General features: G+C 47.0%; 1 protein-coding gene across 2 annotated transcripts in view; it reads left to right on the plus strand.

Annotated features, from left to right (window-relative positions):
• LOC148013164 (uncharacterized) overlaps nucleotides 1-24,762 on the plus strand; it is a 154,678-nt gene that overhangs the window by 126,110 nt on the left and 3,806 nt on the right. For both annotated transcript variants that reach the window (XM_087667761.1, XM_087667760.1), the window contains exon 5: nucleotides 15,618-15,705. In XM_087667761.1, the coding sequence (XP_087523887.1) occupies nucleotides 15,618-15,705 (88 nt within the window). The remainder of the gene's footprint in view (nucleotides 1-15,617; nucleotides 15,706-24,762) is intronic.

Below are 24,762 nucleotides of genomic sequence, written 5' to 3' on the forward strand. Positions count from 1 at the left end.
AGCACAGCCACACATACCAAAATTACCATGCTATGATTTTGTGGAAGCGACCTCACACATATACAGCACTACTGTGCGAGATGCATTGAGGTAGACACACAGGCCTCTTTGGATGAGTTTACAGGACAGTTGGCCGAGATAATACACACTTCAGCAGCATATGCTTTCCCACACACTACACCGTCAGATAAACCTCCACGAGGTAATGCCCCACAGAATGGCTGATATGATGATGAGTGCAGAGAGACACGAGCACATTTTCAGCGAGAGATGGCACTTGGCAGATGTACACATAAGCATGCTCGAACATTCTTCAGACGGTTGGTACGCAAAAAGAAGCGGGAATACCTGAGCAGACTAGAAACAGAAATGTATTCCATGTTGTTGGGGCAGGACAGCAAGAGAGCATGGAAAAAGATGCATGAGAACCAGCCACCCCTACAAATTACTAGACCGGATGATTGGCATGGATATGCTTGCGGACTCTATGATGTTCCTGGCCAAGAGCCTATGCCACTCCCCTCAAAACCTCAAGACCAGCAAATTGCAGATTTTTCACAGAAAAAAAAGTGAGGAATGCCATATGGAAACTGAAAAATGGAAAAGCCCAAGATCATGATGGTTTAGTGGCTGAACACTTCGCGCATGCCTGTGATATTTTGGCACCAACGCTAGCTCACATCTTTAATAGGGCAGTTTGTGAGGGATTTCCAACCTGTTGGTCAGACCATATTATTGTGCCACTCTTTAAGAGTGGAGACCCTGCGCTACCTAGTAACTACCGAACTATCATGATTGGACACATGCTGGCCAAGATATATGGCTCTATCGTGGAACAAGCCTTGAGTGAATGGGCCGAGATGCATGGCCTGAGATCAAAAGGCCAGGCTGGTTTCAGGAGGGGATATACAACTCTAGACTATATCTTTACATTGAGGGCAATCATCGAAGAAGGCAAGGCATTCAAGAAAAAGATCTACTGCTGTTTTGTGGACTTTCGCAAGGCCTTTGACACAGTGCCACGTGCTAGACTCATGAGAAGAATGCAAAACATTGATGTGCCTGTAGAGATACAGTGGAGTATCTATGCCTTGTATGAGACAGTGACGGGCAGAGTACGAACACCTGAGGGCATCTCAGATACAGTCAATAGCACCATTGGGGTGAAACAAGGCTGTCCACTTTCACCGACACTATTTGGGCTGTATATAGATGAAATTTCGAATATGTGGATAGGACTGGTGGGGCCGGAGCTAGCCTAGCTGGAGTGCTGATACCATTACTGCTTTATGGGGATGATATTGTACTTATATCTGACTCACCTGAGGGACTAAATAGACACTTGGATGCATTATCAGCTTTTTGCAGAGATAGAGATCTTAAGGTGAACCTTGGGAAAACTAAAGTTATGGTATTTAACACTTCAGCTGCTTGGGTGACAAGAGCTGAGCACCAGTTTACTTTTGATGGAGAGCCAGTGGAGATGGTTAGACAGTATGTCTATTTGGGGGTCACATTGAAGGGACCACAGTTCTCTTGGAGAGGGACATCAGAGGCTCGTTTGGCAAAAGCATATGCAGCCTTAGGTGCATTGGAGAGGCAATGTGCTCACATACAATTTCATGAGCCGCGCACCAAACTGTGCCTTTTTGACACCCTGGTTACATCCACACTCCTATATGGGGTAGCTATTTGGGGTCCAAGTCTCTTTCACACGAGGAGACAGCCTTTGGGAAACCAGGATGGACTAGAGAAGGAATACTATGACGGGTGGGATCATATGGAAAGACCACTGGTCATGATGATCTCACGTATGATACGAGCGAAGAGCTCGACCCCACATGAGATTATCAGAGCTGAGTTGGGAGTATCACCCATGGTGGCTGAGGCCTTGGTCCAGGCAGTGACTTTCATACATAGACTATGGGAGCTCCCCCAAGATAGATACCCACGGCTAGCCCTGGCCTCTTCTAGACAACTAGCAGCAGATGGTGACAGATATTGTTGGTATGCTCAGATGAGTACATGGATGAGTCTACATGGGCTGCAGATTGACAGACTACCCCCCTTTGACTATAGCCTGGATTGCCCTACACTTGACCTAAGTCAATCAGAGCTAAATCATGTGATCAGAGCAGACATACTGAAGTTAGATACGGAGAAGACCTGGATCCGACCCCCCTCCCCCCATGGCACGAGGATGGCACATTACCAGACCCACTCCCTTCAGGTATCTGAGGATGGTTTCATCACTTGACCCAATTACATGGACACACAGCTGCCTCATGGACTACGCACACAGATCCGCACCTCATCCCACCACCTGAGGATTGAGACAGGCAGATGGGAGGGTATACAGACAGAAGAACGCATATGCCCACTATGCGATAGAGAGCCAGAGACAGAGGAACACTACATTTGCCGATGCACTATATATTATGACATACGAGGTAGATACCACTGTCTGTTTCGAGAGGGTTTCGGACCCCTAAGACGGATCATATCAATTATCTCCTTCTCTTCATCAATCTTCTTCATCCTCATGTCATTGTATGTAACACCGCTTGATCATTTACATGGTCCCACATTGGTGATGGTTCTCACCATCTTTCTCCATTGCTCATGCTTTAGAACATTGAATGCAAGATTGCACTTGATCACTTTGTGTGCAATCTTAATGTCCGCTTGTCGTTGCCTTTCTCTTAAGAAAGGAAACTGATCCAAGCATATGACCGGGAGCTTGAGAGAGAGAGGATTGCCTCTCCGGTGCTACATGAGCCTCAAATCTTTGCCTTTTGCCAATGCCGGAGCGAGAATCAGATGTGGAGTTGGCACCACCAATGGTGGAGGCCTCACCTGCATCGGTTGAAGATATACCTACATTTGAGGCTTCTTCACAAGTAGACATAGATGTGGGTGCCATCGCCGATGCACCACTTTCTCCTCTAGTGAATCCTCCTCTCATCTTGGCAAGAATCTCCTCCGCAATGTGTTGAGTGATCGCCTTCCATGTGGCAACTTGGCCTCCTGCCTTGGAAAGATGTTGAAGAAGCCACGTTGCACTTGTGTAGTGCTTCTCGTAATATTTGCATGTCCAATGGTGGGAGTTGGACTTCTTTGTGTCCTTCTCCATATGGATGGCGTGCAAGTTCATGCTTCTTGCGTGTCATGATGCCAACTTCCAACGTCTCAAGGCAAGGCTTGATGGAGAGAAGAGAGTCGAGACTTGTCACTCCGATTGGCAATCACGATGATACCTGAAGAGGGAGGGGATGGGAGGAAGAGGAGAGAGTGAGAACTTTAGGGACTCGAAGACCCAAGAGGAATGGGGTGGGAAGATGATGCTTTAAGAGGGAGGAGATGGGGGAAACTTGAAAGGACAATGAAGAGGGAGGGGATGAGGGGAAGAGGAGATGATGCTTGAGAGGGAGGAGATGGGATGTTGATGCTTGAAGACAAGAGGGTGGGGATGAGGCTTGAGGAGAGAATGAGACTTGAGAGAAACTACAGTGTGCAAATGAGCCCGAAGTCCACAACCTCTCTTTTTGCCAAAGTTTCCTTGGGTCCCCGCAAAAATGTGCCAAAATTGTGTTGCATAACCGGTTTTTGTTTGAAGATGTGTGGCAGAAATGCACCAAAAATATCGTACAAATTTGTACAGTACCATATGGGTATGTATGGTAGGAACCCGTCCATATGTCGTACGAAGGCAACTATGGAGTTTGAGTGGAATTTTGAGTTTTCTTGTCTTCCCTTGCTGCCCCTTTGGAGAAGCAATAAGAGCCCCCCTCTACAAGAGATGCCCCATGAAATTGATTGAACAATTGAGCATAACTTAGTAGCTGGCACTCAAATTCATAGAACGTGGGCATAGTGGGTTGTGAGATCACCTACCGCACAAAGTTGAATTACTTTCTTGGTAGCTTGTTTAGAAACAGTGTGACTTGGTCATCCGGGGACTTAGGAGCCCTTGTAGTGGAGAATTTTGGTAGGAGTCATCGATACTCTGTCGACTTGACCTTCAGGTGATCCCCAATAGTGATTTTGAAGTTTTGAAGCTCATGGTCTAAGTTTATGCGACGGGTCCTATCCCGAGCGGCATGGCAATCGATCAAGTATTCCCAACGCACGAAGCCTAAGTCAAAGTGCTGAAGCTGAGAATGAAGCTCAGGCAATAAGCCTTGCATTAGCTCGACAATTAGCAAAGGAATTCCTAGCCTTTCATGAGCGGGCAACCTTGCATGAAACAAGTGCGGATCAGGTTGGGGTTCCGACCCTTGCATAATATTCGATAGGTTTTGTGAGTCAAGAATGTCTCATGAGATTTGACCAAGTAGCATAGTTAGACCTATTAAAACAAGTCTTATTGTTGAAGGCATGCTTGGCTAATGAGGACAAAGAACCATGAAGTGTTTGAGATGGGTATAAATAGTGTGTATAAGGTGGGGGAGATGGAGGAGGTAAAGAAATAGGAGGGTAGGAAAAATAGGTTGTGGGTGATCAATGAGTGCCAATTGATGCGGAGACATTGGAACATGAATGTTTCCATAAGGTATTGGCGGAGATGGAGACACTGGGACATGTAAGCCATGCTCAAATGTCTGTTGGGGCATTACAGAATGAGCAAGTGATCCAGTAGGTAAAGCCATAGAGGTGAACTGTGATACCAAATGCTCCACACTCGAGGCTATCCTTGTGGGGGGATAGGATGAAAGTATATGTATGGGAGGACAAGCTTCCATCACAAATACACCACCCGGACGAGAAATGAGAGGTCCTAAAGGTTGTGCCTAATTGTGCGGAACCCCCTAGTGTGTTGTGGGAAATGTAATGAGGTGCACTTAATGGAGGCTTAAGGGAGTATATAGAGGTAGATGAGGGAGGGATGGGTGGGAGATCAAATGGATTTGCAATTGATGTAGTAGTGGAAAACGAGTTAAGTTTCTTTTGACCATTAAATGCAAATGATGATTCACTAAAATCAAATTGATTATGAGATGTAAAAGCGGAAGGAAAAGATGAAGAAGGAGCACTCACCAATGAATCTTGCAACTTTTGCTTACCTTTTCTTGAGTTCAAATGGAGAAATCTATCTTCTTCAAGGCTTATGAACCAATACTTGGTTTGAAGAGTTCCTTCATTTTGAGCATCATTGATATCTTGTGGAAAAGAGGAAGTAAATTCAAAAGATTGAGAAGTGTTGTTTTGCGTACCTAACACGAAAAGTTTGTATTCCATGCTAGTTTCCATGTTAGGATGGCTAGTCTTTTGTGAAGCTTTCATCCTCCTTACAAAATCATTAGACCGGTGCACCGAATTTTAAGGGGAAAACTTAGATTTACTTCAATCTTTTGTTGAGCTCGATGCATCAAGATAAGATCATACTTGACTTGTGTAATCTCGTAAAATTGAGGGACTCCATGGTAGTCGGATGACTCTTTGGCAAAGTCAGATCTTTGCATAGCAGGTTGTGTGACCCACTTTGGCTTGAATGTCTATGTATTCGGCTTGGGAGCATCATGATGTGGTGAAGATGTGTTTGAAGTTAACTTCTCGTATGGTTTTGGCTTTTGCGAGGAGCTTTCAGATCAAGGCCAATGCTTATTTGAGAGTACTTGGCTCTAATACCTTGTAAAGAAATATCCTAACGCAGAAACACAAATAAAAGCATATGACAAAGCATAAACTCAACACAGAATACAGTTAGGGTTAGGGTAACTCAGAGACAATGAAGACACTAAATGAAAACATGAATGAATACTAAATATACAATGCTCATGCAACAAATAAACCGTGCAAGGAATGAGTACTGAACCTCGAAATCTCTATCTGGATAACCAAAGTAGGGGTAATGAGCTGGAGTGTGTATCGTACTCCTGATAGATCTCGAAACACAGCAAGGCAGTCTCCAAGATGTCAGACAACAGCAAACACAACAATGGATGATGCAAGGTCAGTGTCAGATAGGGAGAGGAGAGAGAAAACCAGCAAATGTAGCCGCTGATGATGACATGGTAGATTGATGGCAGCAAAATGCAGGTTTGATGATGTGGGCAGCTGATGGCAGCAAAACTGCAGGTATGATGAAGTGGCAGTCTGTACAACAGTGGATCATAAACACAGTAGTTCAACAGGTGGCCACTTGTAGACAATGTGACTGATTAATAAATGCAGCAGAATTTGTGCAAGACTCCAAACATGTTCTGGATGGATGGAGACAATGTTGGGTAGCTTCTATCGAGATGTTCTTTGTGAAAGGGGTGTGGGCAACAAAGCTAGATCACCTGAAACTTGCAAAAACGAGATTGAGATTGAATAGAGGGCAGCATGCCTCTTTATAGAAAGTTTCGAACTCTTGAGAGTGTAGAGTCTCTCCTTGTTTTAACTCTCTCGAATCGATCATCATTTTAGGGTTTTTACATTAAATAAGCTTTTTGGGGCTATTCAAGAGGCTAATTAGCATGTAATGCTTGAAGGAGTAATGTAGACACAATTAGACTCACACAAAAACAGGTTGTATGAACCTACTAGTGGGCTTGATTGTGAAGAGTTCAAACTATGGTTGTGTCTCGAGTGGATAGTCTTTCCTCAATTGAGAGGTAATTAGGCTCACTAATAGAGTGTTCCAATTGAGGTGAACCTTGTAAAGGAATATGAGACAAAGAAGAGTTGGGCCTTGGCAAACGATCCCTAAAAGAAAGGTTAGTAGATGGAGCCTTGTCCTCCAAATCAAGATCATAATGCTTCAATAGAGCCTCTATTGAAGGAATAGCTTGAGAAAGCATCGGAGGATCTAAAGATGAAGTGGTTTGAGCCATTGTGAATTAGCATGTGACGTATAGTGTAATCAAGGACAAAACCAAGCAATCCATGATTTTTTTTTTTTTTTTGCAAATAAAATGTGGTTGATTATATTACTAAAAAAAAACTGATTACAACGGAGTGCTCATGCTCAACAGATTAGCTGGAGCTGATGCAAAGTCACAAATACATCATGAATACAAGCCTCTCAAGGCGGTCTGGGGGGGATGGGGGCAAGAAGCCATGTAGGGGGGATGTATCGCCATTTGGGGCTGCCTGCTTGTATCACAAAAAACAGGTCTTGGCCACCCGAGGTTTGCATAAAATGACTATGGAGTTCCTGACGAGCCTTGGACTCGCCTTGCACCTGATTCCAACGGCTGCGGAGGGAATGGATGATGGAGGTCCAGAGTTCTGCTAAGGTCGCTTGTGTTGAAAGTCTCTCTCCGCCAAAAGTCTCCTGACACCGCGCCTTCCAGATATGCCATCCAGTAAGACTCCCTATGATCTCCCATACGTCGGAGCAGGCTCCAGTACTTGAAGGATGGATAGCGCCTCCAAGCCGACCACTGCGCAGGACCTTGCCTCGATGATGAAAATCGTGTCCTACATACCGGCCTCATACAGCAGGTGCCGGCCCTGGTTGTCTGCTTGCCAACAGAAAGCTCCCCATGAAATATATCCAAGGCTACGTGCTATACAGCGAAGGATGCGGTGTGCTCCTCTCCACACGAGCTGTGCCTCCTCACATGACCAAAGGTAGTGCTTGGGGGTTTCCAGAGGTTGCTGTGTGCAGCGCTTAGAACCTCCCTCCTTCTGCATTTGGGCAAGCCAACTTTCCACCGCCAAGCCTCCATGTACCACCAGCCATAAGAAGTACGATACCCTTCTTGGTCTCTAGCTATCCCATTGGCGGTTCCAAAAGGTCCGTCGGAACGGCTCCGTGATGCTGTGCTCCGCCTAGTACTTGCTATGTGATGGCGCCCAATCCATGTCCTCCCGCATCAGTACGTGTTTGCCAATCCTGGTAGTGTATTCCAGGAACCTCCGTTGCTTCTTGGCGGCTGCTGTGGCTGGCCATAGCCACTCTCCTGGATCCCACTCCAGCTCATCAAGTGGTGTGCCCTCCTAGATCCAAAGGCACCACTCCCTGAGCTCCTTCCAGAGAACATAGGGGTCCAGTTGCCATGTCTTCCTCTGAAGGCCCACCACCCGAATCCTCCTCCACGAAAGGGCAACTAATCCCTCATCTTGTTGCCCTCTATCAAGGGCCAAACGCTCCCCCTCCCGAACAATGAAGTTAGTCCCTTGTGGCACGCTGCCCACTCTACCTGCCACCTGTAGGGGGATGCCTGCTGGTGAGAACCTAGCTACCTATACCTCGTCGGGCTCTATCAACACTCGTCTCGGGAAAGCAAGCCACTCCAGAGGTATTGCTATGTCTATCTCCCTTTGGCTCAACTCCACTCCTCTCTGGCAGCCTGATACTCGCTGCAACATCTCCTCGTCTGCCATCTTGTACACCTCCTGCCATGTCCTGATGGTACGAGCTGGCCCGGCCTCCCAACTAGCCCACTGGATGTGGGGGCACTCGCCAATCTGTGCCCCTTCTCGATCTTTGACCTGGGGGTTCCAGATCATCGGCTGACGGTCTATCTCCTCCTGGCAACCTGGGGGGCTCTAGATTAGGGCCTTACTGAGGCCCTGCCACACGTTGAGTAAGCTGTGTAGGAAAGGTGACTTGGGAGGGGGGGTGATCTAGGCTGACGTGAAGATCCATCTCAGGGACGGCCTCCACTCACCGCCAAGCCTCGATCTAGAGTCTTGAAGACCCTCCTGTAGTAGGACCTTCTAGGTCTGCCCTCCCGGTGTGAGGCCGGGTACAACTAGCTTGCCCAAGAGGTCCATACTTTGAAACTCTGGGTCTATGATCCCCCTCCTAACCTGCACATCCTCTGGCATGTGCCAAAGTCTTACGGATTTGCAGTGTTAGAAGAAGTATCTTCTACCATGTCAATGTCTTCATCTTCTGCCTCTTCTTCTTCCTCTATGTCTACATGCTCTTGAATTATATTCAAGTCTTCTAGCTCATATATTGAACTTTCTCTTTGTTTGAAGAGCTTGATTCTTTTTCCAGTTATGGGTATCTTCATGCTTGTTCCATCCAATTCAGCCAATGAATATGTAGCATTGTCATGAACGATCTTTACCACATATGGGCCAAACTAATGCTTCACCATTTTCCTAGAAGCACTGTATTGATTGTCTAAGCTATTGTCATAGATAAGCACCCAGTCATTTTCTTGAATTACTCTTGGCCGAAGTCGATGTCGCTTATCAAATCTTCTTTTGTTCTTTAGTCTTGCTGTCTTTAGCTTCTCGATAGCTGCTTGAACATCTTCAAACCTTCTTTCTAGCTGCCATATACGCAAAGTCAGCAACTCTTCTCTACTGATGCATTCCTCCCAAGGTAGAAGACTCCATATGAGAATAGATTTTGCAATTGGACTAATTGGTTGTTGTCCATGCATAAGTTCAACTGGCATATAGCGAGTCACTGAACTGTGAGTATTCCGATCATCTCTCACTAGCCGGCCGAGCCCTAGTGGTTAACCAAGTCCTCCTAGCGACGGCCTGGTATATTGCCTCGTGTTGGTGTTCTCCTCGTCTTGCATAGTGAAGTTTTGCCGCCTTGTGTGAAACTTCCTTTGGTCCGGGTCCGACGGCTCCAGGGATTCCCGGGCCAAGGTAGCGTGGGCAACCATCATATGGCATTGTAGGTCAGCTTCCTCTGAATAGAATCGAGGACTGGAAGAAATTGCTCGGTGGGAGTGATGTCGAGTCCCACCTGGAATCCTAGGTACCGGACGGTCTGCCCTCTGCTCATCCATCTAAATCCAAGGTGGACGCCCCACTCTGTGCTAGAGTCCGGGTCTGTGAGAAAGCCAACCGACTTTCGCCAGTTGATTTTCGCTCTCGCTGCTGAACATAACATCTCAAGGGCGAGCCTCACTCTCTCCAGCATCAGCTCATCGTCCTCTTTGTAGAGTGCTGTATCATCTGCATACTCTGAGTCTAGCAACTTCGTCTCCTCTCCCACTGGAAGTCGGAGGCTGCGTAAACCGCTCACACGGGACCTGAGGAAGTGAGACATCGCCTGTGCAAAGAGTAGGAATAGGTACGGGGCTAGGGGGTAGCTTGGCCGGTCCGATCTCTCCAGCCAAAACTCCTCCCCACGCCTACCACCTATGAGAACCGTGCTGGTGGCGGATCTGTGAAGTGCAGAGACCCCGTGAATCCAAGCTTGTGGGAAACCCAACCTCGCCATGGTGCCCTCTAGGAAATCCCAATCCACCCTGTCATAAGCTTTCTCGAAATCCAAGAGACGTACGGCTAGTCTCTGCCCACTGTGCTGAGCCCACTCTGTCGCCTCAAAGAATGCAAATACATTGTCCTGGATGCTCCTATCCTGGACAAAGCTTGTCTGTGTGTCATGGATGATGCCTGACAGCACGGGGCATAGTCGCCTACCAATCATCTTTGCCAATGCCTTATAGGCCACTGACAATAAGGTGATCGGTCTCCATTGGGAAAGCTCCAGTAGATCTCCCCCTTTGGGGAGAAGACTGATGAGGCCTGTCGAAAGGCTCCCTGGCATCTGTCGTGAAGTGAAAATCTCCTGAAAGGCCATTAGGAGAGGGTCCTTCACCACTTCCCAGTAGGTAGTAAAGAAGGCCTTGGCGAGGCCATCCTCTCCCAGGCATTTCTGCCCGTCTTGTGTATGGAAAGCCTCTTCTAGTTCCTTCTCTGTGAAGGGGGACTAGGAGGGAGCGTCCCATCTCCTCTGTGACGAGGGAGGGGATGTGATCCCAAACGTGATACCTACATCGCTGTCCTCTAGCTGAGGTTGTCTCCTGTTGGAAAAGGCGACCGTAGTGGTCAGTGGCAATCTCCATCACCTCATCTGGGCTAGAGCGAGTCCTCCCATACTGATCTTAGAGGGTGCGTATCTGTTCTCCTAAGGTGCGAGGTTGGTGCACCTGAAAGAACTCCCTGCACATCGTATCCTCCTTCCGCGCCCAGAAAGCTTTTGAGGTGCGGAAAGAGAACTCTGAGCGCCTGTCCTCTAGGCCCGCAATGGTTGCTCGTGCTCACACCTCCTATGCGTGGAGGGTGGGATCCTCGGGTGCCTCCTATAGTAATCTCTGCATGGCTGCAAGGTCCCGTCAGAGTGCTCTCTCCTCTTCCCAGCTCTGTTGCTTTGCTTGTATGGCTGCCTCTTGTCAGATTTTGCTCGATTCAGCTAGGATCTTTGCAACCTCCTTTGCAATCCGATCCGTCCTGCCCCATTCCCTAGTCCAAAGATGCTCTATATGTTTCGTCACCTCCTCCCTCCTATAGATCGAGTCAAGGATCCGACAGGATCATGTGTCTAGGGCAGATGCTGGGGGGTCTAGTGTTAGGAGAACTGGGCAGTGATTGGACAATGTGGTGCCTGCCAACTGTCCTATCTGGCCTCCACGAAAGCCTCCCCACTCTCCCACATAAAATCTGTCCAACCGCTCCAACAGGACTCCACCTAACCGCATGTATCCCCAGGAGAAGTCCATCGACCTCTCCCTCCTGTGGAAGGCAGGGTCTCTCTAGATATCGCGTGCACCTACTGCCAGTAAAAATACCTCCCATGCCTCCTGCTCCTCCCCGGCCAGGCCCTGGTAGTTTCTACCTCTACCCTGTTGGTCCTCCAACGCCTCCAAGTTGTTGAAGTCTCCTCCAACGATCCAGGAGTCCACCTCTGGGAGTCCCTCTGCGATCTTCACCCAGAACCTGCTACATGCCCTAACCTCTGTAGGGGCATAGACATTGAGGACTCCTATGCACGAGCGCCCAATGCCCAGTTTGATCCATAAAACCCTCCCTGCCACTACCGTCGCGTGGTCTCGTACACAGGCGGTGAGACTCGGGCCGATAGAGGTGCATACACCTCCACCCGTGCCGTGGGCACCTATGGCATGCTCTCTGTAGGCGCGGGAGCTGCTCGGGAGTATCTTTCCTACTCGTGGGGCTTGGGTGGGCGTGAGCTTGTGCTCTTGTAGAAATAGGATGTTGATCTGTCTGGCAAGGGCAACCTACAGCTCTTGCCAAACAATGAACTGGTTCCTAGAACCATGTGCCCCATTGTAGTGGAGATTGTTCACATTCCATGATGCAAGGTGTAAGCTCATGGGGACACCTGTGACTGACCAAATAGGTATCTATTCGGTGTGGAAGCTGCTGATGAGGAGGAGAAACTGTGAGGCATGCAAGTGCGCTTTGTCGCTTGTCTGGATGGAGAACTCCAATCCCCCATGGTGGCCCTTGGTGGACCATAGGGGTGATAGATGCTCCAGGTGGTACTATCAATGCGTCAATCAGCCATGCTGAGAGTCGTGACTCTGTGCACTGGTAAAAACAGGCCGCCTGTGCCAGGGGCCACTCGATCACATCCCGCGGAGCTTTCCACTGTGGAGGGGCTCGAAAAATGATGCTCAAGTGCGAGACCTCAGTACCAGCCCACTAGTTAATGTCCATCATATAGCCAGGCCACTGTTGCACGAGCAGTGCTAGTCCTTCATCTCCCATCCAGTGGGAGATGTGGTCCTCCACCTGACTCTTTAACTCCTCTATCTGTGTTGTCGTCCAAACCCTTGAGTGGGAGGACTGAAAGAAGAAGGTGTAGTTTGGTCCATCCAGTGGTGCTAGTAGATGGATCTTGCTCCTCCTTAACTTGCAAACCACGAAGATCCCCACCTCTAGAGGTAATGGGAACTCTCAGCGCTTCGCAACTCTCAGGTAGGACCATGGGCCATTGCAGAACTCCTGTGGCAAGAGCTATGCCTGTCTCGGGAAAGTGTGACGGGCGGCAAGGGCAGATGAGCTGGTGGTTGTATGGGAAGGGGAGGACTGCTGGTGTGAGGAGGATGTAGGCGTGTGGGGCTCATCACCTCCTGTGAGAGGGGGGGAGGGTGGTTCTGGGGGGGATCACCAAAACCGGGGGTGGATTGGGGAGGGGGGGGGGGGGGGGGGGAGGGGTGCTCAACAGGGGAGGTGATGGGGGGGAAGAAGATCAAGGGATGGTGGGATGGTCAGAGGTGCATGGCGGGTTGGGGGGGGGGGGGGGCGTGGGCTCGAGTCAATGGGGTGGGCATGGGAGGTGGGGGAGGGTGGATGTGGGGGGTGTGGGCTCTCCGGTGCGGTAGTGTGTGGCACGGGTGGTGGATGTGGGGTGTTGCGGCCTTGCCGGGTGGGGCAGGCAGGGGGGAGCTGCGGAGTGCTTTGCCGAGGGGGCGTCGCTCGCCCTCCTGCTTCCTGCTGATGAGGCTATGTTTGCGGAGCTGGTTGCGGCCCCCCCTACCGTCTCCCTCTCTGTCGTCTTTGGACCCGTGTGAAGCCGTCAGCATCCACCTGTGGGCCTGTCGACGGAGCCGCCTTGGCTCCGAAGCGCGTACAGTCAACTGCATGATGCCCAAAGTCATGTAAGCGTAGACACTGCCCTGGTTGCCCGGTCACAATGACTTGTTGCCTAAAAGAATGACCTCCAGCCTCGATCTCCAAGAACTTGGGTATACTCTTTGTGTCTTTCACGGCCACTCGTACCTTGGGGACTCCTACAGCTGTCACAACATCCGTGGAGGAGGCAAGGAGAACTGTGCCGAATAGTCGACCAAAGTCCTCCATTAAGTGGCGGTACTCTACCGTCAGTTCGGGAAAAAGTAAAGTGTCTGGGTGTCAGAGAAAAATGCTGTGGAGCTCAAATGACTCCACTATAAAGCCGCTGTACCAGGGGACCATGTGAATGACCCCCTTCGTCGAGGCATAGGGCGAGCTCTCCACTAACTCTCGAGCTGTGTCCGTGGAGGAGAGACGAACCATGAAGATCCCACGGCCCATGAGGACAGCCTCCATGATCTGCGTTGTGCCAATGTGCAATGTGGAGTGGAGCCAATCCCGAAGTTGGGCCGTGGCTGGAGAGTGACCTACTACTTGGCCAAAAATCGCTGTTTCTTTAAGCTCCAGCTCAGTGGCACGGACGGCCAAAAGCTATTCCTCAGAGAGGACAACGTGCAAGGTATTTGATTGGGGGGCACTCACAGAATGCACCGGTGTCTGACGAAAGGTTTACATTGCGCTTCCCTACTAAGAACCTACCAAACACACTGCTGTACTGCTGGAGGGGGGGGAGTTGCTACAAATGGAGGGAGCAACACGGGGGGTGCTGTTTTCCGGGCGGTCGAGGGGGTGCTGGAGTCCACATATGGCCGGCTCCCTACGGGGACAAGCAGGTGGCCTGTCAGGCGGGGACAAGGTTGTGGGGGGGGGAGGAGGCATGAAGAGAGATATCAGGTGGGAAGGGGGGGGGGGGGGGGGGAAGGTGGAACAGCGCGTTAGGAGAGGGTGGGGTGCAGTGCGATGGTAGGCAAGTTGGAGGAGGGGGGGTGCGGGGGAGGCTATGGCGGCCAGGAGGGGGTATGGTGATGGCGTGTCGGGCGAGGGGGAGAGTAGGCACGAAGGCGGGCAGAAGCGATGGCGGCAAGCGGGGGGGGGGGGGGGGTGGGCACACGATGGCGGCTAGGAGGGTAAAGGGCGATGGCATGATAGGAAGGGGGGACGAGGAGGTGCGATGGCGGGCAGCAACGTGTTGGCAGGGAGCCGTTCGATACATGTGCAACATTTGCTTAATCATAAGCAATCCACGATAGCCTTAGGTAACTCTTTAAAAGAACATTGGTTGTGATACCATGTGGAGATATGCTAGGGTTTGTAAAAGAAAATACCACAAAAACACAAATGCAAAACTGTAAAACACAAATAAAGAAGAAATACAATTATGAAGCAAATGAATAAATGCTGTAAATGAAGGAAAGAGTGTACAAGATGCTCAATGGGAGTGTTGTCCAACAGCCTGTGGCTCTCATGGGAGCAGGCTGAGGGAGGATCCCAAGTGCTGTAACCACCAGTTAGATCTGCGATGATGCTGAAAGTGGAAGGGCAGGAGGCTGGAAATCAAAACGTAACAGTCTCTACGGCAGCAACTAGTAAATGCAGCAATGTAACTGCCTGAAGATGATGGCAGCTGATTGCTGGAGGTTGTAGGAAGTTGGATGACAGCAGAGGAAGGTGAAGACAATGCTGGCTGGGCTTGCACTGCAGTAAACATGGGACCTAGGGTACAACATGCACTAGAAATGGCTGGACAGTAGGGTGGCCTGCTCAAACTGTCAATGTGGCTGTCATGAGGGGTAGAAACCGGTCACCAGCAGCTGGAATCCTAAACCATACAACTTGTAGTTGCTATATGCAACAGGACTATCTCAGGTGGATTAATTGTTACATAATGTTGATACTGAAGGAAAGGGTGTTCCTCTTCCAATCAAGTAGGTTATTCAAATATTGGGTGTCCCTAGTCATCCCATGTTCCCATTTAATTACTGCTTGCATAGCAACTGAATTTCCAGTCATGAACACATTTACTGAAATGGAAGTTTGCTGCAATAATTTGTGTAGGAGGCTGAAATAATGCTGCTGAACTCATGCTTTCATTTCTCCAGTCAATGCTCTTCATGTTAATGTTTATGTTTTCCTGGATGCCAAGGCTAATGTTTATATTTAAGCTGAATTTCATGTGTTCATCTATGTCATAGATTCTTAGGGTTAATTGCGAGGTCTGTTTTATTCTGCCTTTTTCCAGAGATGGCTTAAATGATCCTTTGTTTTTCATGAGTTGTTGACCTTCAGAGAATTTCACCTCACTGACTTGCATTTCAAACCTTTTGTAGGTGGCAAACCATCTAGAAAAAGCAGTAGCTGGCCTGCAGAGACAGCCTTTAAAGGTACTGGTACAGGTCAACACCAGTGGAGAGGAGTGTGAGTACTTAGAATTTCATTTCTCCTCATATCCAGTTTCCTTTTGCATGTTCCAGTCCTTGGAATGTCAATCTCAGAGCAATTATGATATATATTACTTGAAGAGCAGTCGGTGAAAATTGAATGGAACGTATGATGGATTCTGTTTTTAAACATAATTTGATGTATCAAGAATTCTCCAACCCAGCAGAGCTTTTCACAAAGCTTTTACTCCTGAATTTTGGCACGTATATGTTTGAGACTAAATATATAAGAGAAAGTGGGATTGCTGATAGGAAATGGATGTTTGTGGCTGTCTTTGACTAGGCTACTATTGTGATAGTTTCTGTATTCCTCTTTACCAAAACCTGTAAATGTTTTTGATCCCTTAATGTGCTTTGGCGATTTTAGTATGCAACCAACCCCTTTGATAGTTAGCAAGCTACATGGCCTGTTCTGGCCTTGAGATGAGGTTTCTGTATGAATCCATATGACGCAGGCATATTGAAAGTCACTGGGCAGGTCAAAGACCATGTTGGAGGAGCTAATTTAAGCCTTAAAGCATGAACAAGTCAGTGGGAAGGTTACAGACTCTAGAAAGGTTAAATCATTATTAAATACAAAGACTTCAATGACAAATTTAACTGCCAAATCCTCTTATTGTTGGATGGAGCCGACGCAGTACAAATCATTCAAGGCTCTTTCTGTACTGTTGTCTAGCATGAGGCTCTTCCACCTTTTGTTTCATCTTCTTTTTCCTCTTTTTTTAGGAAGCTTGACTAGTAAGAGCCTTGGATCTTTGAGAATTGGTACCCTTCAATTGCTCCTCTTGGTCAAAAACCATAGGAACTAGCTCCTCCCACTTAAGGGTCTTTGTCTTGAAGCAATCAAGGCAGAATAGAATGCACTGAATCCAGGGTGCAACTATGACAACAAAGTAATGGCCATGTCCTTGAAGGTGATTGCCTTGCCTACATTTTGAACCTCCATTTATAACCATCGAAGCTTTTTCACATACTCACGCATGGATGCAGACTTACTTGGGCTCAAAGTCTACATTTACACCTCCAAAGGCCCTCTTTATAATAGTCATCTTGTTATAGAGCTGATCTAACTTCGAAGTCTCCATTTGTACCTCCAAAGTCCCTCTTTATGATAGTCATTCTGTTATAGAGCTGATCTAACTCCAGTTGTATCTCTTGGGCATTGCTCAAATGCTTGATATGAGCACTCACAACTGGTGTGCAAGTGAGAAAGAATGAGCGAATGCAGGCATTTAGCTTGTCCTACTTGGCCAGTATCTTTGCTAACTCCGCTTTCTTTGAGGGAAAAAGTTTGGAAGCATCATTGAGAGTCGGACAGTCAATGGCCTCAGTCACAAGCTCCACCAAATCATAAGACTCCAAGATGGCAAGCATTATCACCCACCAAATATGGTAATTCTCCCCATCTAGCTTTTGATCCTATGGAAGAGCCAGTAGCACTAGGACCTTATAGTCCATGATTGTCAGAAACTCCATGACGATTTCGGAAGACATGGTCACTTGAATAACTTGCACAAGGAAATGGGTAGCCCCCTTAGACTCCTAAAGGCATCTTGCTAGGACTTCTGTTGCTCGTCTTGAACTTGCTCTAATTGTCAAAGGTGATTAAAATCGGAAAACTATTGTGAAAGCTTGAAAACATAGCCTTTCCTCGTTCACGAACAACTAATCCTGCACAAAAGCAACAAAATCACTTCCTTTTTCATGCAGCTCAGCTTGTGTCAGCCTTGTATCGATGCACAGCCCTCCCACTCACCCTTGAACACTGAAGCCATAGACTTGGTATCATGCTGAAACCTGCTCTTTAGATCTGCCCATGATCAATCAGCCCTTCAACGTTGCTCTAATACCATGTCCGAGTGTAGGAAATGAAGAAATGTATGGTGAGACTAAAAGAAAGAAGTGAACACGGAGAGCCAAATCTGATTACCAAAAACTGTTGTCCTGACCTGCTCCTGTACAATGCGATGCTGCAAAAACTGCCCTAAACTGCTCTGTACATCCTTGTGCCCATTCTAGGGGTGACCAAATCTCTAATAGAAGCTCCTTATGTAGTGAAGAAAGGGGGTGAATTTACACACACACACACACACACACACACACAGAGTTTAAAATGGGAGGGGTTATAACTTACCATGTTATTCATTTAAAAAAATTGGGGGTTTTGGGGGGGCAGGGGTGCTTGTGCTGTTGCATATGAAGGAGGGGTAGGGCTAGTACTTACACATGAAGATGGGGGGTGGGTGTTAGACTACGTGGGTATTGTTGGTTGGATGAGGGGATGGGGGAAGGATAACATGCGGTGGAGAAGGCTTGGCAGACGGTATAGTAGGAGAGTGAAGCCGGGAGGGGGGGTGATCAATACTAGGGCCTTGGCATGCTACACCTATGCAGAAGGAATAGGCCATGGACCACTGTGCAGCTCTATGTAGGGTACGTGTGGGTTGTGGAGGCCTTTTGACATCATCAGCAGGTGTTGTGTAGGGCTCCTTCACAGTTGTGTAAGAATAGGTGAAAACAGAGGGACATCACGAGAGAGAGACACTGAGAATGAAAGAATGAAAGAAATATTAACGTCTGCAAAAGGCTAATGTGGCCTATGAGACAAAAACCAATACAATTATATCTGATGTCATCTCATCACAGTTAAGTACACACACACACACACACACACACACACACACATATGATATCTAGCTAGAGTGGTCCATCTTTTAGAATCTCCATCTTGAAATGGTCCAAGGCCACTCTACTAATGTGTCAAGGGGTGAGTCTCCTATGTCTCGCAATAACGGCTTTGATCTGACTATGGTATGGCCTCTTAGTCTTTGGCCAGGTGGTCGGGGTCGTTGTGCTCTGCAAAGTGCAATGGCTCGGTCTAATGTGACTCCACAGCATGATGTAGATATGGTCTGAATAGATGGGGCTGGATTTGCTAAGCTAGTGCTACCTATGGAATCTCATCTATGAAAGAAGTCTGTTAGTGGCCTCTACCTGGTCCTTCTAGGTGGGGTGGTCTCCTATCTTGTAACAATGTTGTGCGGTGCCTCTGGAGCTCTAGGAGGAAAAGCCCTAAGCATCTTTGGTCCTCATACTCCATGACATGTTGAAGAGGACAGAAGCCATCACAGAAGAAACAGTGGTATCTCCCTCGTATATCATAGTAGACTGTGTATCTACATATGTAGTGTTCCTTCGTCTCTGCCTCTCGACTATAGAGTTGACATATCCTCTCCTCTGCTTTAATATCCATCCATCTACTTGTCTTTGTCAAACAATGAATCCATCCTCTGAGAGGTGTAGAAAATGATCTTGGTAATGCTCCATCCTAGATCCTAGAGGGATAGGTCGTTGGATCCAAGTTCTCCTTGTTTCCACTCTCAAAATGTCAGCTCTAATGATTGAATTCAGCTCAGATCGAGTAAGGGGGAGTTTAGGGCAATCCAAACTATAGTCATATGGGGGGAGCCGATTGATGTCTAGCCCATGTAGGCTTCATCCATGTTGTCATCTATGAGTACCAACAATCTTTCTCCCCTTCATGTGCTAACTTTTTGGAAGAGGCCAATGCCAATCTAGAGTATCTATGATGTGGGAGCTCCCATATCCTGTGTATGAATGTCACTGCTCTGAAGAGTGCCTCTACAACCATGGGTGTTGCCCCTAGCTCCGCTCTAATGAGAGGATGTGGTGTAGAGGCCTTACACCTGATCATATGTGATATCATCATTATCAGTAGTCTTTGTATGTGATCCCAGCCATCATAGTGTTCTCTCTGCCCCTGTGTGATCTGTGAGCGGGGTGAGTCATCTATGGTATAAGCTGTGACCCCATATTTCAGCTCTGTACAAGAGGATAGGAGTGACTGAGGTGTCAAACAACCATAATTTTGCACGGGGCTCTTGAAATTATACATGAGTGCACTGACTCTCAAGGCCCCCAAGTCCTGCATAACCTCTTGCTAGTCGGGCTTCAGCTGTCCCCTCCCTCAGTGAAAATCTCGGGCCAGAAAAGGTGACTCCCAAGTATACATATTCCCTTACATGCTCCACTACATCCCCTCCAAATGTGAACTGATATATAGATCGGGTCATCCATGTTGCTGAGGTATCAAAAACCATCACTTTGTTTTTTCCAAGATTCACTGTTATGAGGTCTTTATCCCTACCAAAAGTGTGCAATGTATCCAAGTGTTGTTACAAGCCCTCTGGTGAATTAGAGATAAGTACAATATCATTTGCATATAGTATCAGTATCAATACTCCAGCTAAGTTAGCTCGAGTCCCTCCTCCCCTATCAATATATTCAGACACCTCATCTATATATAATCCAAATAATGTGGGTCAGAGCAGACATCCTTGTTTTACTCCTATGGCGCTGTCAATTCTTTCAGACATCCCTCTAGATGTGTGCATATGGCCTGTCACTTTCTCATATAGTGCATAGATGCTCCACTACATATCTTTGGCATACCAATGTTCTGGAGTCTTCGCATGAAACGTGCTCGAGGTACTGTGTCAAATGCCTTTCGAAATTCTACAAAGCAACAATAGATCTTCTTGCCTCGAGCCCCCATCCTTCCTCAATAATCGCTTTGGGTGTGAGGATGTGATCCAAAGTGGTGTATCCTCGTCTGAAACCAGCCTGTCCTTGTGCTCTTCTGTCCTCCCTCTTTGCCCATGCACTAAGCTCATGTTCCAATATGGAGCCATATATCTTGGCCAATGTGTGGCCAACCATGATGGTCCTGTAGCTCTAGGGATCAAAGGATCACCGCATTTAAATAATGGAACTATAGTATGGTTTTAGCCAGTATGGGTGCTAGTATCTCACATGTATGTGAGAAGTGCTTTGCTACTACACCATCCTCATCTTGTGCCTTTCCATTTTGCAGTCTGTAAATTGCTTCTCTGACCATCATACTAGTGAAAAATGCCCATTGTTTTGGCCTGCAGGCTTGTGGAGGCTGTATGCGTGTTTGTCCTTGTACATCATACAGCTGTCTTCCATAATGCAGCCAAGCATTAGGCAATGTAATTTGTATAGGGGGTTTCCTTTCATGAAACATTCTCCATGTCCTTTTGCTGTCCTGCCCCAAGGATAGCTGATATATTTTTGTCTCAAGCTTTGCCAAGTAAGTATGTTCTTCTTTTGTACAAGGCATTTGAAAAGTGTCCTTGCTTGACGGTGTGTTTGAATGCCTAAAGCAATCCCCTTTTGTAGTTGTGTGCGAATGTCTTTGCATTCATCATCATACCAACCATTTTGGGGGGGATTGTAGAGCGTGGAGGTTTGCCTGATGATACGGTGTATGGGAATGCATACATAGCTGAAGTATGCAAAACTTCTGCCAAGTCTCTTGTGCATTCTTCTAATGATTTGTCACAATCTAGCATTCGTATCCTGTCATGCACAGAGCCACTATATATATGTGAGGTCTTCTCTGCAAAGTGGTATCTGGGGTTCCTAGGGGGTATGATAATGTATCTCTCATACATCTAGAGTAGACTGAGAAGGTTAAGATGGCATGGCTAGCTGCTATTCCAATGGGGCGCCCCGAGATCTCAAAGTTTCTAATGTCTAGTATCAACGTTGGTGAACCCATCAAGTAATCCTCTATACTTGCTCCTTGCTTGTGGTTCCAACATGCCAAAGCGTTTGATCCTGGCAAGCATGAGAGGCCATTGAGAATGGCTAATCCATGTGCATTGCCCAAAGCTAGTAAGTGTGTTCCATAGGTGTTCATTTTTGTATTTGGGTAATAGCACATCTCCCAAGTTGGCATATTTCATGATATCTTTGTACAATACATCAAATGGTGATCCATCTTGTGGAGGATATCTTGAATTTGTAGGTGGAAAATAGCATATAGTAATGAAAGTATCATGTGTTCTTTCTGTGTGTATCTTGACCCACATGTATCATGCATCTTTGTCTTTTTGTCTCACTTGCACTACATCTTTGAGGTCTTCATGAAAGAGTATGGCCACGCCTCCAGAACCCCTAGTGCTACCGGGCTTTCTAGCATGTGGGTGGAATGCACTCTTTCATTTGTACCCATGGACATCTGGCAATTGACCCCCTTTACATTGATGTGTTTCTGTATACATGACTATATCCATATTTCGAAATCTATCCTCAAAATATCCATCATCTAGGCGTCATGCTCCATTACAGTTCCATATTGACATCCACAAAGAGAGAGAGAGAGAGAGAGAGAGAGAGAGAGAGAGAGAGAGAGAGAGAGATTAACGACTTGTGAGGCAAAATCAGCCCAAGAGACAAAATCATGTACAATGTTGATTGTCACTGGACATCAAATGTGACGTGTTGGAGTATGGTCAGTGATATACTGTAAAAGAAGCCAAGGTGGTATAAAAGACAAAATAGTGCTCGTATAGGGAGTTGTGTGGCTGAAAGATACTCGTATATATAGTTGCACCCAGTCAGGATCGGTGGTGGGTAGAGTATCTCATACATCGTGGATGAAATACTATGAGGGTAGCATCTGGCTGTGTCAATTGCTGCTTGTGTCACTGGCCGATCTCCCTCGTCTCTCTTTGATATAGCATTTGTGATACCCTTGTATTTGCGGGCAGTGTGTTGCTCTTATCTCCTCTGCTTTTTGGAATGCCACCCCTCATTGTGTCGGTGTTGTGTGTGTGGTCACTATATGTAAGAAATCATTAAGCTATGACTCGCATCCCCCTCTTTGTGTAGTGCCAGCCTGTAGTAGTGATGTGCAGAGCCTCTGAATGTCAACTAGGAACTAGCCTAGGTGGTATTGGTGTGGGGACTCCATAACTAGTCTAAGTGAGGTGTCTCCTCCAAATAGCGTGGGGTGGTATCTAGCTCGGACTATGTTGTACACTTTGCATCTATAGACGTAGTGTTCCTCACTTTCTACCTCCTCCTGGCATAATCTACAAATTGGCCCAGCTCTAGGGATGTGGGCTGCTCTCTTGGTCTTGATATTGAGCTGGTGAGAGGATACCCTAAGCTAGGCAATTGCTACTCACCTCTCATGTACCATGTATACATCTAGGTATCTAGGTCTCTCAATGAAGCCATACATGGTAGTCTTCATGAAGTGGTCTTTGTAGTAAGACATATTTGGGGAAAGGGGCTGCTTGGGTGATAGCCATGTATGTTGTATGTACAATTGGTAGAGATCCTATCGCATGACCAAGTTCCTCGCTGTGTGGGAGAGGTGTATGAAGGGGGAGTCAGGATCATATTGAAAGGGGGGAAGATGGTCCATGTTGATCCCATATCTTGTAAGCCACTGCTTGATTTGTGCATAGCATGAAGTCTCATGTCCTGGTTGAGCTAACTGCCTAGAGGCCTCGAAGGCCCTCCTAGGTCGTTTATCTGGATGCATGTCATGTAGTGGTGTATGAAGTTGATGGTCTGAAAGAGGGCCTCCATTGTCATGGGGCATGCAACAAACTCGGCTCTAATAATCTCAAGTGGCATTGATGGTTTGCTGCGGATCATCCATGAAAGCATAATGATCTGTGGTTGCTCGATCGTGTCCATAGGTATGTAGCCAAGATAGGGGTCCAAATAGGTGCCCCATACATCATGGCTGGTGTGACTAGTGTGTCAAATAGCCATCTTTGTATGCAAGGCTTCTACAAGTGTGCTTGGTGGAATTGTCTCTCTATCATGGCCAATACTGCATATCCTCGTGTGAGTCAGTTTGTGGCTGAATGTTCCATGGTGAATTTCCCAGCAGGTGTAGTGAAAGTGATCCCTAAGTAGACATATGAATCCACAACCTCCATCTATCCAGCTCCTAGAGTAATAAATAACCCCAAAGTTGCTCGTCAACTAGACATGCTTCATCATGTATGCACACATTGGATAATTAGTGCCATTCAATTTATCAGAGTTCCCAAATATGTTGGGCAAATCACTATGTACTGCCATTCCCTGCTGCGTACAATTGATTTTTCACAACAGTTGTGCTGCCAAATGTGTAAGTGTAGGTGTGTAGTATGAAAAGGCAAGGAAAAGGCCAAAAAACATAGAAATTTTCACACAATTGATAATGGCAAAGAAAAATTTGCAGCTGAAAAGGCTCCAATGCCTATGAATGTTGGTGTAGGTGTAATTGGCCACAATGTTGATGGATTTGGACAAATTTCACAAAAGCCCCAAATTTATTTGTAGAAATTTGGTAAAATTTGGTCTGAAGATGAAAAGCCTCATAATTTTGGCTGAAAGCTGTGGAATTTTTGTGCATCGAATACAAAATCGCCAAAACACATGATCCCGAGTGTATTGTGGTCGAGGGCTCATAGTTTGATGTGCCCAGGGGTGAGTCTATTATGCTTCAGAATGATGGCTTTGACCTAATTCTAGTATGGGCCCCTCATAAGTGGGTGTCGTGGTCCAGATCATCATGCCCAGTGAAGTGCAATGGCCTTGTCTATTAACAAAGAGATATTGTATCTTCAAGTTGACAGTCATCTGATGCCCAAATATCCAAGCTTGATATAAGGATGCCAATTGGATCCAGACCTTTGCGATGGTGTAGATACATCTTACATGCAGGAGCATAGAATATCTGTAGCTCGAAAAGTGAAATGAGAAGGCACTGGTGTCGAGCCGATCCCATGAAGTTGCCAAGTCCTGAGTTGCTTCAATATGGGGATCCATAGTTGATGTAGGACTATGATGAACTCCCATAGGTCAAAAGTGTGGAGGATGCATTTGACCTAGACAACCAGAGAAAATAGTTGTCTTGTCCAGTTTCTTGGAAGTGAGGATAGTCAGCTGAATTAGTGGTCTCATAATAGCCAATTTGGACTTGAAACTAGAGAAGGGGGGAGCAAGAAGAGAATGATATGAAGGTGGTCAAGAGAGAACGTGGTCATGGCCCACCTATTGATTCGTGTCACGGCTTTCGTCTCAATCTTGGTGGTATTTGCAGTGATCTTCATGGTCACGGCGGTCAGATGTTGAGTTTATAGCTTGCTGAATGTTCAGTTTGTCTCATTGTGCTTGTTAGTGTACAATTCACTGCCCT

The sequence above is a fragment of the Lygodium microphyllum genome, chromosome 26 (genome assembly GCF_053477565.2).
Source record: "Lygodium microphyllum isolate KBCC chromosome 26, Lygodium_microphyllum_v1.1.10, whole genome shotgun sequence".
Lineage (NCBI taxonomy): Eukaryota > Viridiplantae > Streptophyta > Polypodiopsida > Schizaeales > Lygodiaceae > Lygodium > Lygodium microphyllum.